The sequence below is a fragment of the Vigna radiata genome, chromosome 7 (genome assembly GCF_000741045.1).
Source record: "Vigna radiata var. radiata cultivar VC1973A chromosome 7, Vradiata_ver6, whole genome shotgun sequence".
Lineage (NCBI taxonomy): Eukaryota > Viridiplantae > Streptophyta > Magnoliopsida > Fabales > Fabaceae > Vigna > Vigna radiata.
The window spans coordinates 44,471,610-44,488,296 of NC_028357.1; the positions used below are offsets into that span (position 1 = coordinate 44,471,610).

General features: G+C 33.7%; 2 protein-coding genes across 3 annotated transcripts; both read left to right on the forward strand.

Annotated features, from left to right (window-relative positions):
• Positions 1–222: 222 nt before the first annotated feature.
• LOC106768782 (protein ECERIFERUM 3) lies at positions 223–5,548 on the forward strand. 2 transcript variants are annotated; one of them, XM_022783863.1, is made up of 11 exons: positions 223–546; positions 661–890; positions 1,013–1,245; positions 1,429–1,648; positions 2,422–2,549; positions 2,737–2,993; positions 3,084–3,191; positions 3,538–3,744; positions 4,583–4,693; positions 4,885–5,058; positions 5,138–5,548. In XM_022783863.1, the coding sequence occupies exons 1-11, from the start codon at positions 496–498 to the stop codon at positions 5,330–5,332; spliced, it is 1,914 nt and encodes a 637-aa protein (XP_022639584.1). In that variant the 5' UTR covers positions 223–495; the 3' UTR covers positions 5,333–5,548. The 2 variants fall into 2 exon arrangements, with proteins under 2 accessions (XP_022639584.1, XP_014509591.1); XM_014654105.2 differs by having other exon boundaries at positions 5,159–5,548.
• Positions 5,549–10,824: 5,276 nt separating this feature from the next.
• Positions 10,825–13,857, forward strand: LOC106768001. Its single transcript, XM_014652966.2, has 4 exons — positions 10,825–11,048; positions 11,145–11,264; positions 12,289–12,495; positions 13,508–13,857. The coding sequence occupies exons 1-4, from the start codon at positions 10,871–10,873 to the stop codon at positions 13,546–13,548; spliced, it is 546 nt and encodes a 181-aa protein (XP_014508452.1). The 5' UTR covers positions 10,825–10,870; the 3' UTR covers positions 13,549–13,857.
• Positions 13,858–16,687: the final 2,830 nt, after the last annotated feature.

Sequence of the window (16,687 nt, forward strand, 5' to 3'; positions counted from 1 at the left end):
TTTGTTAACATGGTTTTCTTAAATGTAAGATTTTAATCAAGAGTACGACTTGCAGGGATCTTTATATTTTATTTTTTATTTTGATGGAGTAGAAGACATTAATTGAAAAAAATTAATATCCCAGTAATGAGAAGACAGGTGGGAGACTATCGTATTTTGTAGGCCTCAAGATTCAATGCATGATCCGTTACTCTTATAAATACGCGATGGGAAGGGAGAATAAATTTTCAAGTTGTGGTTAAAACTCACAGAGTCTTAGCAATTAAGAAAGGAAAGGATAAAGAAACTCTTTCTTGCATTAACGGATCTCTCCACCCATTGGTTATTTCTCCTTTCTGCTGTTTCACAGTTTCTGCTCTGTTGTATTTTAGCAAATACAGAAGAAAGAAATATAGTGTGTGGAGGAGCATTTACGTTTGGCAAAGGAAAACGTGCAACTAAGCAATATAGCGTTAAAGATTTTGAACAGTCTTAATTACAATATAGTGCACTGAAATGGGGGCTCCTTTATCAACATGGCCATGGGAGAACCTTGGAATATACAAGGTACAGAAAATCTAGCTATGTGATTTGCATATGTTGGTACCTTTTTCTTTGTTATATTAATTCTAACATGGATTATGTTGTGATCTTACTTTGTTTTTCATTGGATATACACAGTATCTATTATATGGGCCGTTTGTGGCGAAAGTCGTGTATGAATGGTTCTACAACGAGGAACACTCCTACTACAATCTCAGCTGGTGCCTTCATTTGCTCATACTAAGTGGTCTCAGAGGTCTAATTCATGTGCTTTGGGGTTCTTATAGCCACATGCTTTTTCTCACCAGAAATCGACGGATTCTTCAGCAGGGTGTTGATTTCAAGCAGATTGACAAAGAATGGGACTGGTAAAAAACTTGGAAAGGAATTTCTTTCTCTCTCTTCTCCATTTGTTCAAATAAAATTACGTTATGTTGAAAATGGTTTCTTATGTACCATGTGTCTCATGATATATTCGTTTTTCAATCAGGGACAATTTCTTGATTCTTCAAACACTAGTTGCCTCCATGGCCTGCTATGTGTTTCCCTTTCTTCAGCATCTTCCTATCTGGAATATAAAAGGTCTTTTTGTTACTCTGATTCTTCATGTGGGAGTCTCCGAGCCACTTTTTTATTGGGTGCACAAGAAGTTCCATGGAGACTATCTTTTCACCCACTATCATTCACTACACCATTCGTCACCTGTACCAGAATCTTTTACCGGTGAGAATCATGCTTTCCTTTCTTTACTTTAATCCTCCCCTGTATATTCTGATTGTGGATCTATCCGATTGTTCAAAAGGATTATTAATAGGTGTTTATCCGTTCGAGTTTCACAATAACTTATTTTTCAAACCACTTGTTAATGTTGTGTTGTTTTTGAAACATGACTTGTTTTTCCTACAGCTGGACATGCAACGCTCTTGGAACATCTTATTCTGACGGTAGTCATCGGAATCCCTATCCTTGGGACTTCTATGATGGGATATGGATCAGCAAGCTTGACATATGTTTATGTTTTGATTTTTGACTTCCTGAGATGCTTGGGCCACGGCAATGTTGAAATCTTTCCTCATCAGTTGTTCGAGAAATTCCAATTTCTTAGATATGTGATATACACACCAACGTAAGTTAATTTAGAACTGTTACATCCGTTAGTTTCGCATATATTTCTCAGTTACTGTCATAACCTATTTAATTGTAACACATGTCACAAGAAAACTCGCATTGATCTGTGTCAGACTTTGAAGAAGACATGTGAAAAGCATTTACTGTATGACCTAAATGCAAATGAAACCTTACCTGAATAGTTGTGGCACTTCGTGTTCTTTATGACATAGATGAATGTCGGTGGAGAACGAAACAAGTGAAGGATAATGGAGCTGGAACAACGTCGGTAGTGGAACTGTGATTTAGATAATTAGATGAAAATCCTTACTTATTTTTCCTACTTCGAAGCAACATGAGAATACCTAAAGAATAACTGAGCTTGTGTCTGTCTCTCTCTCTCTCTTTCTCCGTACACAAACCTACCATTTAAGGGAGGGGAGTGGAAAGGACCTAAAGCTAACAGTCTAGGGTTCTCTCATGTGAAGAGAGAAGTTCAAGTAAACCAGTGGTCCCCGAGAGTTGAACTTGAATAAGTTTTTGGCAACGAGTTTGAGACTCACAGCTAAAGATGTTTGGCCGGAAACCTATTTAAGTTCTGCCGCATAGTGCATATTTAGCTTTCTTCCATGTGTTGTTGCAATTGCCGAGAGGATGACTAAGCGAGCATGCATTTCTTAAAAAGTGGTCCAATCCAGCTCTCAGTTCAAAATACGATTCTTTTATTCACGTCCATTTCTAAGCAGTTGTGACTTGTATGTATCATTCATTTCTTTCCATGCTATTATGCAGATATCACAGCCTACACCACTCTGACAAGGAAACTAATTTCTGCCTCTTTATGCCTCTCTTTGACGCACTGGGTGGTACCCTCAACAAAAAATCATGGCAAACACACAAAATATTAAGTTCAGGTTCAGGTAAGCTGTGCTATGATTCGATCACTTCTTCTAGTTTTTCTTTCGTTCATTTTGACTTCAATACTAGATGGGCACCCAACATAACAAGTAGAAACTTCAAAATAGCTGTATTCTGTGTTATGAAGTAGAGTTTTACCATATACACATGTAAATTTTTTTTACCGTCACTTGTCAATTATCATTGCAGGAAACGGTGACAGGGTACCCTATTTTGTTTTCCTGGCTCATATTGTCGATGTTTCATCCTGTATGCATGTTCAATTCGTCCTGCGATCCTTTGCTTCGTTGCCATACACAACGAGGCTCTTCTTGGTCATTGGCTGGCCCGTTGCTTTTCTAGTTTTGCTAGCAATGTGGGTTTGGTCCAAGACCTTTTTAGTTAGTTTCTACAATCTGAGAGGAAGATTGCACCAAACATGGGTTGTACCTCGATGTGGCTTTCAGGTTGAACCATATAAGTCTGAAAGCTGTACTTTTCTTTTTCCACCATGAATATTTATTTATTTATTTCTTTGTTTTTTTCCTCTTTTGCAGTATTTCTTGCCATTTGCTACTGACGGGATCAATAAGCAAATTGAGCTAGCCATCCTAAGGGCCGATAAAATTGGGGTTAAAGTCATTAGCCTTGCTGCATTGAATAAGGTCTGACATATTGAACTTTTATTTTATTTTTTTCTAGCTATTTGATTTGTCCAGTATAGTAAATCGAACTTGGTTAATTAATTCAATCTGGCCTTCTCTGAGCATAGTTGGTGAAGGTTTGAATGCCATCGATGGTAGTAGTACGTACATAATAATTGCTGAATAGGAATGGTGGGTCTCTTTCGTAACTTCCGAAACAAATTACACATGGCCTCCCATTTTCGGTCGAGCTATACATAAATAAAATGAAAGTAGTAAATATTTTATCATACATTCAGCTTAGCATTAATGGTCAGAACTTTGTTTTTCAGTTATACTAACTTGTATCATTACTCACTGAATGTAGAATGAATCGCTAAACGGGGGTGGAAAACTTTTTGTGGACAAGCACCCAAACCTTAGGGTTCGAGTTGTTCATGGGAACACGTTAACCGCTGCTGTCATACTTAATGAAATCCCTCAAGATGTGAAAGAGGTGTTCCTAACAGGAGCTACTTCCAAGCTCGGAAGAGCAATAGCTCTCTACCTTTGCCAAAAGAAAGTCAAAGTTCTGGTAAATTTTCTCAGAGTTCCCATTTTTTACCATTTTACTTTTATTCTACTAATAGTGAAATTTTTCATTTCTCCTTGAGTATGTACTTTCCTTGCTATGAAGACGTCAGATATCTAGTTATTTTTTATTAATTTAATTTTTAAATAAAAATAAGCAAAAAAATGATAAATAAAGAAAGATAGTGACAGAAGGAAAAATTACCATAAGATATGGAATATTGTGGTGCAGTGAAAGTGGATCCTTTCATTGTTTGATTGATTCCAGGGTAGGGTGCGCAAGGGGACTAATAGGTTAAGCCGAAAATGGCCCAATAGGAAGAAAATTAAATGTTGGAAGGACAATCTTGAATATGGATATAATATGAAAATATTAGGATAGTATTTATAATATTAATTTAGTTCTGTTTTAAGTTTTCTAAAGTAAGATAAGGACTTGTAGGGTCATTATTAAATTCTTGTCATATATTAGCATCTATTAGGTTCAGAGTTATTATTTAGTATTCCGTCCGACTCTTTTGATGGTGGATTTATAGTATAGTAACATCATAGCTCATAGCTTCCTTTCAATTATGCATATAGATGCTGTGAAAATGAAATTGGCGTTCTGAGAAATGGAACCTTTTCGCCGTTTGATTAGAGGGTGAGGGTAGGCAGGGAGACCCTTTCAATCAATTATGCACGTAAATTAATGAGACATTGCCAACTTTATTATTATTCTTTTTACACAGATGCTAATTCAAGTAATGCTGATAATAGTGGTTAATTCCAGTGAAGCAGAAGTCTCATGATTCTTGATTTATTTAATCACCATAACTAATGCGCTGAGAGCTACTATGCAGATGTTAACTCTTTCAACAGATAGATTTCAGAGGATCCAAAAGGAAGCCCCTCTTGAATATCAGAGCTATCTTGTCCAAGTCACAAAATACCAAGCTGCACAAAACTGCAAGGTACAACCATGAAAATGTAACATGGAAAAACTTTGCTGGTGACAAATCAACGTAACTTACTCCATCACTATTTACACACGTGGTTTAATTTTGGTGCAACTTAGGAAATTGACATATGGTATAATGATTATTGAAAGAGAAATTATTCTGTAGCATGAACTCTACATATGTGCTTACTTGTCTTAATGCAGACCTGGATAGTTGGTAAGTGGATAACGCCAAGAGAGCAATATTGGGCCCCACGTGGAACCCATTTTCATCAATTTGTTGTCCCACCGATTTTACCATTCAGAAGAGATTGCACTTATGGTGATCTGGCTGCCATGAGATTGCCAGAAGATGTGGAAGGACTTGGTTGCTGTGAGGTGAGTGTTACAAACTCTAGCAGTATCTGTCTCATCTCCTTTGTTTTCTGTCATCTGTTCACAAAATAGTCTGACACAGATGCATATATTATGCATGCAGTACACAATGGATAGGGGAGTGGTTCATGCCTGTCATGCGGGGGGAGTGGTACACAGCCTTGAAGGTTGGTCTCATCACGAAGTTGGGGCCATAGATGTTAACAGAATTGATCTTGTGTGGGAAGCAGCACTCAAACATGGCTTAAGACCAGTGTCACACAGTAAAACAAATTAAAACTCTTCAGTCAAAAACTGTTTTTCTTAAGTTGTTTTCTTCTTGTTTTGTTGTATTATTTGCACATCACACTCGCCATAACTGTGCTTATATTCTTTGAACTGCCTGTATAACATTTCTCAGGTTTCTTCCATGTTAAAATGATCCCATCACATTCAGTGATTAATTCATGGCATAAATTAAGCCAAAAACCAAGCTAGCAAGTTGCCATTTTCATTGCTTTCTTATTTTAAACATTTCCTTTTATATCAATAAAAAAGAAAATTAAGGAGATTGAAGGAAAATACTTTCCATTGTTTTCAAAACATGGGAAAATGTTGTCCATGCAAGAGAAAAGTTTATACAAGTTAAGTTTGTCCTTGTGTTTCCGCGTTTTGATATTGAAATGCATGCAAATTCAAACTTAATTTGATTAAAACCTAAAATATATGACACAAAATTGCCTCGATCAGATTTTTTCTTGTAATATATTAATATTAACATTATATATAATTAAATTTTATAATAAAAAATATAAAAGTTAAATTGTGACGTGTATAAAAAACTTAATAATAAAAATAAAGAAGAGGATAAACATCACTCTCATTATTTTTATTTTCTCCTCTCTCACATTCTCTTTCTCAAGCCATTCTTTCTCTTTTTCTTTCAATTTCTTCCTTTTTTTTTTCAAAATCTAATTACATCACTTAGAAATTGGAGAGCTAAGGAATATTTCAAACTAATAAGATTTCAAAACAAATCAAGTTTCTATTTATTATATCAAATCACTCTTCTCTATTTTTTTTTGTGTTTTCTTAGTTATCAATTTTAATGGAGAGAGTTGGAAGAAGTGGTTCTCTCAGCTTATTGCACCACATACAAAATTTTTGTCTTGTTTGAAAATTTTGCATTAAATTTCTAGTTAGTAGTAACTCAATCTATTAAACTTGGAAATTAGTAAAAAATTAATATACAAGAATTTTAAATATATGGTGATGATAAATATGTTGTGATATTAAATTGAGTTTGTGAAGGTGATTGTTTATGCTGGTTTTAACGAGTTGAACCGCGTAATTTTAGAAAATCAATCTATGAGGTATTAATATTGTCACTTTGATTATTTGAACGGGTTTTGCATCAAACTAAATCTATTTTTATACATGAAAAGAGTAGTTATGTATGTTTGATTTAACTATTTGTAAGAAATGGACTCGATAAATGTGATAATATAAATATGATGCATTAAATTGGTTAATTGGTACTACCTAAGTAGAATTTAAATTGAAATATACTTGCTTTTGTATAAGAAAAAGGTACAATAACTTATATAGATCCAATGAACTAATTTGATAGTCATATTAGATTATGGAATTCCATAATGACATTGGACTAAGGGATTACCTATTGGACACCAAAGGAAAATAAATTCTAGGGAGCTCCAAGGATTTGGGATTCTCGGCTTCAGTTAAGTGTCATTGAGCACCACTTTAAAATAAAGAGTAAGGATAGTAAGACACACTTAACAAGGGTAAAATAGTCTTAAAATAATGAATTTTTGTAGTTTTTCGAAAATAAGAAAGTAAAAAATAAGAAATGGTAGTGTCAAATGAATGCAAAAAAATTATGTGTGTCAAAGTATCATACACAGACACAGACACACACAGATATATATTGAATAATTATTTGAGAAAAATTATTAAATTGAAATGAAAAATATATAATTGATAATTTGTTATAAGTTTGGATTGAGGTAAGAAATACATATACATGACCTGGTGTGATGATTTACATTTGTACAAGGATATGATGATCATGTGCGAAATTTTGAAAATGAATGGTGTAAGGTTTTAAAAATAAAAAGGATGGGTGTGTGACTGAGTAAAGCCAAAGTGAGGAAAAAAAGGTTTTCTTTGTTTATTTATAGTCGTGATGACTCTCCAACAATTACCTTTTCATTCACTGGTGACATTCCTCAAGAGCGATTTGCAAGAAGAAATTTATATGAAGTAACCTTCCAAATTTGTTGCTCAGGGGAAGTCTTTTGGGTTGGTATTTCGTCTTCTATGTCGTCTTGCAAATCATTAGCAATTTGGTGTCACTCAAGTGCAAAAACAGATATTTTCACTAAGTCTTGATGAATTATATTAGTAACAAGTTTGGTACATATGTGTGTACCAGCTTGAGGGGAGAGTGTTAGATATATATTATCTTATTTTATATATCTTTTATCTTTAATTAGTTTGTTATTATTTCTTATTTGTATTTTGGGCTTATCCTATATTTCTTCTGTTATAAATAGAGAACTCTATGTGTATATTTAACACAAGAAAGATTAATTCCAAATATAATTTTTCACTATATTCGACAATAATAGCTCAAATATTTATAAAAGAAATCATGCATTATGTGTTGATAAGAAAGAACTTTGAAGGAATTTAATTAAACTTTCAAGAATTCACCAATTTAGTTACTTTTGTAAGGAAAGATTGGAGAATATATAAGTTGCATGAGTAAGATTTCCACTCGTGTCTTATGTGTTATTATAACAGTTTCTCTTATAATTTTGTTATTGAAGCAACCTTTTTCCTATTCTATTGTTTACCATCAAGTTTTACCTCCTCTGACCAATTTGTATCTGTTTACTGGCTTATAAACTAGAAAATTTAATTACTAACTATAGCAAGCTTTAATTTTTTATGTAATGCAATTTTTGTGAAATGAAGCATCCCGTGATTCTTACAATTCAATGTTTGTTAAAAGTACACGTTTCATTAGCTAGGAATTATTATTTATTAGCATCTAAGTACAGAGGGAAAATTTAACTATTATGTCCCACTTTATCTCGTAAGAAAAGAGTTGTCCACAAAGCAAAGCTCACCTAGGTAGTAAATGGGCAATAATTGATGCTGATGTTGCAAATAGTATTCGTGTGCCATGCTGGAGGCTTTTTCGTGGGGCTTCTAATACCATAACCATCCACATAACAGTTAAGTTCTTTTTCTATCTCTAAAAAAAAATGCTTATGATGAAAATAATTATTCAAAAATATGAGAAATGAACTATCTAATACAAGGAAATCTGAGAAGGAGTATTAATTTTATAGTACCTAACTTATTTAATTATGAATTTCATTTTGTATTGATTAAGTTAATTTCTTTTTGTCGATATTTAGAAGGCATTAGAACGCAATGAATTTTATTTTTTTTCCTTATGTAAGATGTTTAGTTGTTTAAAAATTCATTAGTTGTAAAATTCTTTCTTTTATATATAATTTGATAGAGTAAGTCTTTGTTCGATAATGTTTTGTTGAATAAAGTAATTCAATGAAATTTGTTAGGAATTATATATTAATTATAATGTAGATAATATTATTATAAATGGAAGAAAATTGATAAAACAAAAAAATTACTATATTTAAATTGGAAAAAATTTCAGGTAAGAAAATCTTTAATAATGTAAAAGTATATTTTATCTATTTATTAGATTGACAAATTTAAGAAAAATAACTATAGTTTTTAATGTTAGGTTTAGAAGTATCTCTCAGAGTAAATCAACATACTATCAGGTTTATTAACACTTGTCATAATAGTTTAATTTACTCTGTGAAGTTTACCAATATCTATCATAATAAATCGATTTACTATGTTAAAGTTATCAATACATGCATGTCATAGTAAATTATTATATTAGGTCTTTTACGACATTATAAAAAACGTGTATTTTTTGCCACCTATTACAATAACTTAAAATAATCGTCATAACTCTTATACACTTCACATAATAAAATCTCACATACAGTAGTAACATTTCAAATTTAATAATTTAAAATAATAAATTTGCATTTCAAAATTCAAATTTTATATTTCAGCTTATATAATGCAAAATGTATTTTTATTTTACATTCTAAAATGAAAATTCAGAATAAAAAATTTATATTAATGAAATTCTCTAAGTTTTATATTTCGAAATTCAAAATGAAAAAAAAAGTAAAATTAAAATTTTCGAATAAGTGTAGGAAAAATTACGGAGATATAGAAAAATGCTGTCCCATAAATGTTCTATAGGCCCAAAGGAAGGGTGTTGTTCTTATACCTTTCCATTTGCTCCTCTACCTTTCCAACCTTCTCATTTTTTTTTTAATTATAAAAATATTTTTTTTACTCTTTTAACCTTTTAATTTTTTTAATATTAATTTTATTTATCCTCGTCTCCATTCTGCTCAAAACCAACCCCTTCTAAGCTTTTGAGATCCGCAGATCCGCTTTTCTTCTCCCACCTCCGTCACATATTGGGTTGTAGGAAGGTACATATTCATTGGACAATTATGGTTAGAGAGTCTGTTATGAAAATTCCTACATGAAAATGTATTGGTGGTAGGAAGGTACATGTGTCAGCCATGGTGTTTGTCTAAGCTTGAGCAATACTTGATCGTAGAACCTTATGATGATCGCGCCTACTGTGGAATTTTCTCAATTAGTATTTCGGTTCCTAAATTTGTTTATTGATCTTATGGTTTTGGGTCTTTCATCTTTTATCCAAATTTTTTAAATGAACGGGGTCTTGGTCCTTCATCTTCTACCTAATCTTGACAGTTGGCTGTTGATTTTGACTATGCTCTTCGACTCATTTTATAGTGAAGATGTCTAAAGGATCTGGATGCAGTGGGTTTAGATTATTTAACTTACTACAAAGCTTCATGTTTTATTATGTTCTCATTTACTATTTTTTGTTGTCTGCTTGAGTTGGAAGGGCTTTATTGTATCGGTTGTTGAAAGTTACATGTTCCGACCATGGTGCAAGATCAATAATGCTGAACATTATGATCATCAAGCCTGTTTTGGAAATTTCTCCTTTAGAATTCTAATTCCTGAATTTGTGTTTTATATCACGAACAGAAACATCACAGAGGTTGCCTGCAATGATTTTACAAACAGGAATCGCCCTGAAGAAATAACTCTAGTAAGATGATCACGATATCTGGTTTTGGGCATTTCACCAATTACTCCATTGATGAAGCAATGACGCAGACGGAGACAGTTTCAAAGGTTTCCAATTGCATGAAGTATGACCACTTGTGATGGGTTTTTTGATCGCGTGTTTCTTGTGGTGGTTTTGATCGTTTGAAACGGATGTCCGTTGACGGAGGTGGAGAAGAAAAACGGATCTCGAGAGCTCTGGGGAGGTGAGGTTTTTAGCAGAGCAGAGTAAAAGTGAAGCAGGAGGGTAAACAACACTAAAATTTAAAAAATTAAAAGGTTAAAAGAGAAAAGAAAAAATTTATTTTTGTAATTAAAAAGAAAAATAAGAAATTTGGGGAGGTGAAGAAAACAAATGGGGAGGTGGAGAGAGAAACACCCCAAAGCAAAGCTGTTAGCCCAATAATCTCAGAGGTCGGTCCCCATAGACAAAAGCGACAAACAAACATGACACGTGACATAGCGGTTCCTCGGAATCGGGCACGTGTCTCCTTGTCAAAGTTTTCAAACCGCCAAACAACTAAGTTTTACTGTTCCTTCAACGCCAAAGTTGCATTTTCAGAGAGAACGAAGAAGAAGGAAAATGGAAAAGAGAGCGCGCCTGAGAGTCCAAAAGAAGAAACCCATCAAACGCAGAGGAACGAAAGTGTTTCTTAAAAAGGTTTTGGATTATCTTAAGTCTGATACTTTCATGTATGCCCCTCTCCTCTCATCTCTACCCTGTCATGCTTTCAACGCCTTCCCTTCTTCCCCTGCTAAAGGTTTCGCATCTATCCTTCATATTTCCTTATTTCTTGGTTTCGACTACCATTGTTTTGTTCCATGGGGTGGTCGTTTATGATATCCGAACGTTTCAGAGTTGGAATTTCAAAAGGCTGAAAAAGAGAAGCGGTGTTTTGGGAAACAAGTTGGGAAGTATCTCATATCTGATGATTATATGTATGATCCGCTCCTTCATCTTCCCCATTCATCTAAAGGTTAGCTTGTTGTATAAATACTTCTTTGCCGTTTTCAACTTTAATTGTTACCTGTTGTAGAGGGTGTGAGTGCGGTTCTGTGTGATTGTAGCATCCAAAATAGTAAAGTTTTCGTGTCAAATTTTATGATGCTCAGTCACAGATTGATATAAGAATTTAAGAGCGCATTGCTAACCTAAGGACAATGTTTAAGGAATAAAGTGGAAAGTCTTTATTTTAAGGAGAGATGGATGATGAATAACAAGTTATACTGTTTACGGAATAACTACTTATTCGTTAGACCTTAAAGAAACTGTTTTGTTACTTTTATCCAAACAATCTTCAACCTGTCTCTTGGTGTGTAAAACGGTGAAAGCAGTGATTTGTTAGTTTTTTCAGTATCATATTTATTGAGAAGTCCTTCATTGCAAGTCTACAGTTTATTTCTATGCTTATCACAAAATCTGATAAGGCTAAATTTAAAAAATTACAGGACACGGGATATGATGTGGATATGACGTGTGTGTGTATTAGTTTCAAACTATCAATTAACACATTGTCAACTAACACAAAAATAATCTAATCTATCTTTTTAATATCTAAAAAGCTTATAAGATTTATTCCTTATTATTATAATCATAATAGAAACTTATATAATAAGTTTACAAGTTTATGAATTTTTTTAGAAAATCATTGAATTTGTGGTTGTCAGTATTTGTGTTCATAGAGGCATAGAGTTGTATGCATTTTTGGTCCTCTCAGTAATACTTTAGATGTCATCTTTACTTGAGACAATTCATATATGAGCAGTGACATGCAGTCAAACGTGATTTTACTGGTTAAAAAATTACATCTTTTCGAGTGAATTGTCTCAATTTGATTGTTTCTTCAATTTATCTTCAGTTCTTGTCTTTTTTCTTTTTTTAATATCAGTCCTAACCATTTTCCTTTCCTGATTGCCTGATTGGTTGCACTCTGATTTTTTTACTAACAGCCTGACAGATTGTTACATGCGTGGGTTTTGTGTTGATCTGCCAAATTGCAGATCCTTTGCATGTCTATGGAATGAAAAGGATGGATGATTCAACTAGAAGGTTGACAATGAAAGTTAATCAACAAACTGATCATCTAGGAAATGCAAACCAAAGTTCCGAAAGTCCTGTTCCTCAAACAGACATCTCTGATCAGCATAAACACACAGAAACTGTGAAGCATGCTGTGTACCAATTTTGTCGCTCAACTGCTGCTCCAAGTAAAAGCTTTTTGCTTCGTAAAATGCATTACTTTCCTACTTTAGCCGCGTTAATTCATTAATTGAGTTAATTTATGTTGTCAATTGTTGCCTTGCCAGAAATGAGACTCAATTTATTGCAGGGCATTATAGGACTTATAGTAGATTTATTGGCCTTTTGATGGAGGATGAGGAGGAAATTTACCGTTTTGATCACTATTGTCCAACTCTCAAGTTAACTAGCCGACCACTTTACAATTTTAAGTAGAGAAATCAAGCTAACTTGCTTCCAAACTCATTTATAAGTAAACTCAACCGGACTAATTCAAGGAAATTCACATGAAATTCTAAGTTTGCAAGTTTGTAAATTTTATTTCTGTCTCAACGATCCGAAATGACAGTGTTTTACGGGAGAATCTCTGAAAAAAAAAAACAAACTTGACATAGTCAAATGTTAAATCTCACCGTTGATCTTTTAAAATAGAATGATGTTGTATCGATAAAAAATTATTGAAGGGCTAGAATCTCATATAACATAAAGTCATGGCAGAGAAATGAGAGAATCCATTCTCTGTTTTATTCTGCCATGCACCCTTTCGAAAGGAAACAGTAAACATATTTACCAAGGATCTAATAAATTGGCCAAGAGATCCTTTCCATTATTCATTTTCTGCAGATCAATTGGTGATCAGTTGTAGTATAAGTTTTGTTTCCATCAACAAACCAAACCTAGTGCCAACAACTCGTTCCTTTTTGCGTCTTAATTATGATTCTGTCCTAGATATTTACCAATTTACCTTATGTTTGAATACTATCTCTGTTTTTTGAATATTGTTTTTATATATAACAAACTCTTAATGAAGTTACATGTAAAATGAAACCTTCATGATTTTACTTATAATCTTGAGTTTGACAACCTAGATTTTGTTGGTTATTATGGTGTGACAAGCTGATTTAGCATAAGGAATTATAGTGCATATTTTATTAAGAATGATTTTGGACAGTTATAACTCTACTTATATTTATGGTGCAGGGATTGTTACCCGGAACTCCCAGCTGAGAGCTCATAGTTGATTGGAACTTTGGATATACCAGTAAACATAGTAGATTATAACCTATACAGGCAGTTCTTTTAGGTGTACACACTATGTGTTATGTAGAATTTTATCAATTATTATCGTCTTCGTTTTTCGATAGAATATGCAAATGTCATTTATGACATGCGTTTTCATGTAAGGTTTTGAGTTTTTTCAATGGTAGTTTGAACTTCCTTATCATTTTGGTGTTGGGTTTGTCCATCACCAAGATTGTCTTTGAGGACTGTATTTTGTTTAAACCTTTCTTTGGCAAACACAAAATTCTAAATGATCGTTTTACTACTCACCAATGACTCGAAGAGCAGTCACATTCTTTCTGCATTATTAAAATTTACATTCAATGATCAGCCTGCTAAATACATTGAACGGGGCATGGAACACACTTATATTACTTTCTCGAATTGCTTTTTTTAATGCAAAAGTGAAAGAAATGAAGTCATATTTATAATCCTCAATAAGAATGCAGTAAAAAACAACAGAAAATAGAAGAACACCTAAAAGTATTATACAATAGGCAAGTAGAAAGGCTGTAGTAGTGGAGAACGTGGGCATTATCTAATTATTAGTCTTCTTTTTGTTGTTTATATATATCTAGTGTCTAGATCTGTCACAAAAGCTCATTAAGTAACGATTAGTGTTTCTGATAAAGATAGCATTGATTGAAATAGCGAATGTCCCACAACCGTGATGTGTTTGAAGCTGCTATTGCTCACTGTATTAACGTGGACAACGCTTAATGCCAATTACAAAATGAAGATAAGCACGTTGGTTTTCTTTTCTTTTTATTTTTGTTGGTTTTAGATCTTTAGTAGTTGATACATGCATATGCACGTACATATATACTTTCTTGACTTCGTCGTTCATTGTTTCTTTATCTGTGTACCACTTTTAGGAGGCAGACAGGGAAGTTGTCCGTAATGTTACTGTTTTTCGTTCATTGCTGATTCGCTGTTGAGATATTTCTTCTTAACGTGCAAGTCATCTCCACTGTCACTTTCATTAACAGTTGCTAGTTAGGACAAGCCATTTGCATAATTCATTGTCGTTAAAAGGCTAATGCCTAATTGAAGTAAACACTTGGAAGGTTTTCTCGTCAAATCTGGGTTTTTAAAAGTTATGTTGTACTTGGGACTAACCCGGCACAAGTTCTTCATGGCCTACTCAACTTAATAATCATCTGTTTTATGTCCTCGTCCTTCAACTTTAGTTGTTAAAACGTAACATCTCAATCCCAGTTTTGATTTATCTCGTACAGGATTGAAGCATGACGTATTTTACTCACCCCATGTGGTAAATGCTATGCATTAGGGTGCCAGGGCTATTACCCTAGGCAGGTTTTGGAGAAGAGACGTGCATGCACATTACATGTAGCTAAAATTTTACGCATGCACTAGACTCCTTTTGTTTGGTCCCAACAATCTCATAAATGTAGCTAGGGGTCTCTTTAGAATATTACACTTCATCCTATGGTTCATGATCTGACTTCGTGAAGGACGCAGCACAGTGAGCACCACTGATGGCATACATCTGTGGATGAGCCAAGTACACATCACGTTACAATGTGTAATGATTCTTAATTTTTTAAGGCATATATGCATGTTATCAACATGATCACTTGCCTGCAAATCCCAAAGTAAAGATACATATATACAACAGGATGTTTTGTACAAGTTATGAGACGATCGAATTAATTAACATTATAGCATGCTTGAGAATTTTACTAGAGATTGGACCTGAACGAAATGTCACTTTCGTTTTGTGCCATTAAGTGACTTTATAAGTACAACCCCCGAGGATCTCGTAGTGGTAACTCTACCATATCTGGTCTGCCACTGTCAAAATGATAAGGTTATTGTCCTTAAAGCTGTATATCATGCTCTCTTTGACAGCAGCACCCCTTTTGATTGTAATAATGCATGGTTTTTGCATCTCCTAGCTTCTTGCTGGCCAGTGCGGTGCATTTATGTGTGTATTTTAATCTGAAGCTACCCTAGTAGCTTTGTTTTTCTTACCCTGCAACAGTAAATTTTCTTACCATCACGTTAATTCTGGCATGGCATGGCATTTATATGACACTGAAAGGCAAAGAAGTTGAAATTTACGTACGGTAATTATGAAATGGATGGAAGCGGTTTGGGCTAGAGATGATTGCTGAAACTTGAAGGCAGAAAATCCGGAGGGCACATGCATACAATGAAAAGACTAGTCTATTGAGCTCCTCATGATTATATGCTGTAGCCTTATCACGAAAGAGAAGTTGTGGTAGAAAAAGCCTCCTGACACCTATAAAGGCCCCCTTCAAAGCTATGCACGTGTATGCCTTTAAATACGCATACCCCCACCTTAAAATCGCAGTGCCATTGCCATCTGTCGCAAAACGCCCCAAAATATTACTCACAATTGTTGCATCCTTCGTTACATATAGATAGATATACAATACAGAAGATGCATCCGTGTTTGATGAATTTTTGTTCCAAAAATACTTTGAACATGGTCACAATGATTGAAAATTAATTTGTATGAAAACTTAATAGCATTTGAATCAAATGACAGACGTGTACGAGAGGTCCATGAAACTATGTATGTACAAATTAACATTATTATTATGAACAATAATATAGTGCAGTGCCAATCTTTATCTGGGCTAGGCTGGTGTCTTCGCCAGTTTCAGATGCTCCCAAGGTTAGAAAAAGACGTGTAAGAATTTTTCTTGATAAGATTGGTCACCATCCGATTCCATGCTCTGAGATATAATCAATGAATTGACACCCCTTTTCTTGAATAATGCACTCACATCAACTTTTTCCTTCAGTAAAAACATCTCCTCATCTTACAACACTTGCAATGAACTTTTATAGAATCCTACTAATGAACTTGTAGCTATTAAGTAAGAACTTAACATATTTGGCTTCTTCATTAGTGATTCTACTATTTTCTTCTGTAATTTATTTCATGTTGCCTTAAAATATAACGCAAAAAGGTAAATATATTTTAACATTGTCTTCATGTAAATGTGTTATATATATAGCTTGATGAGCATCTTTTCTATAAATGAGTTTGCAGAAAAAACCAAAGACCGCAGTTTGTGTACCTATTTCGGTGATTTACACGAATTC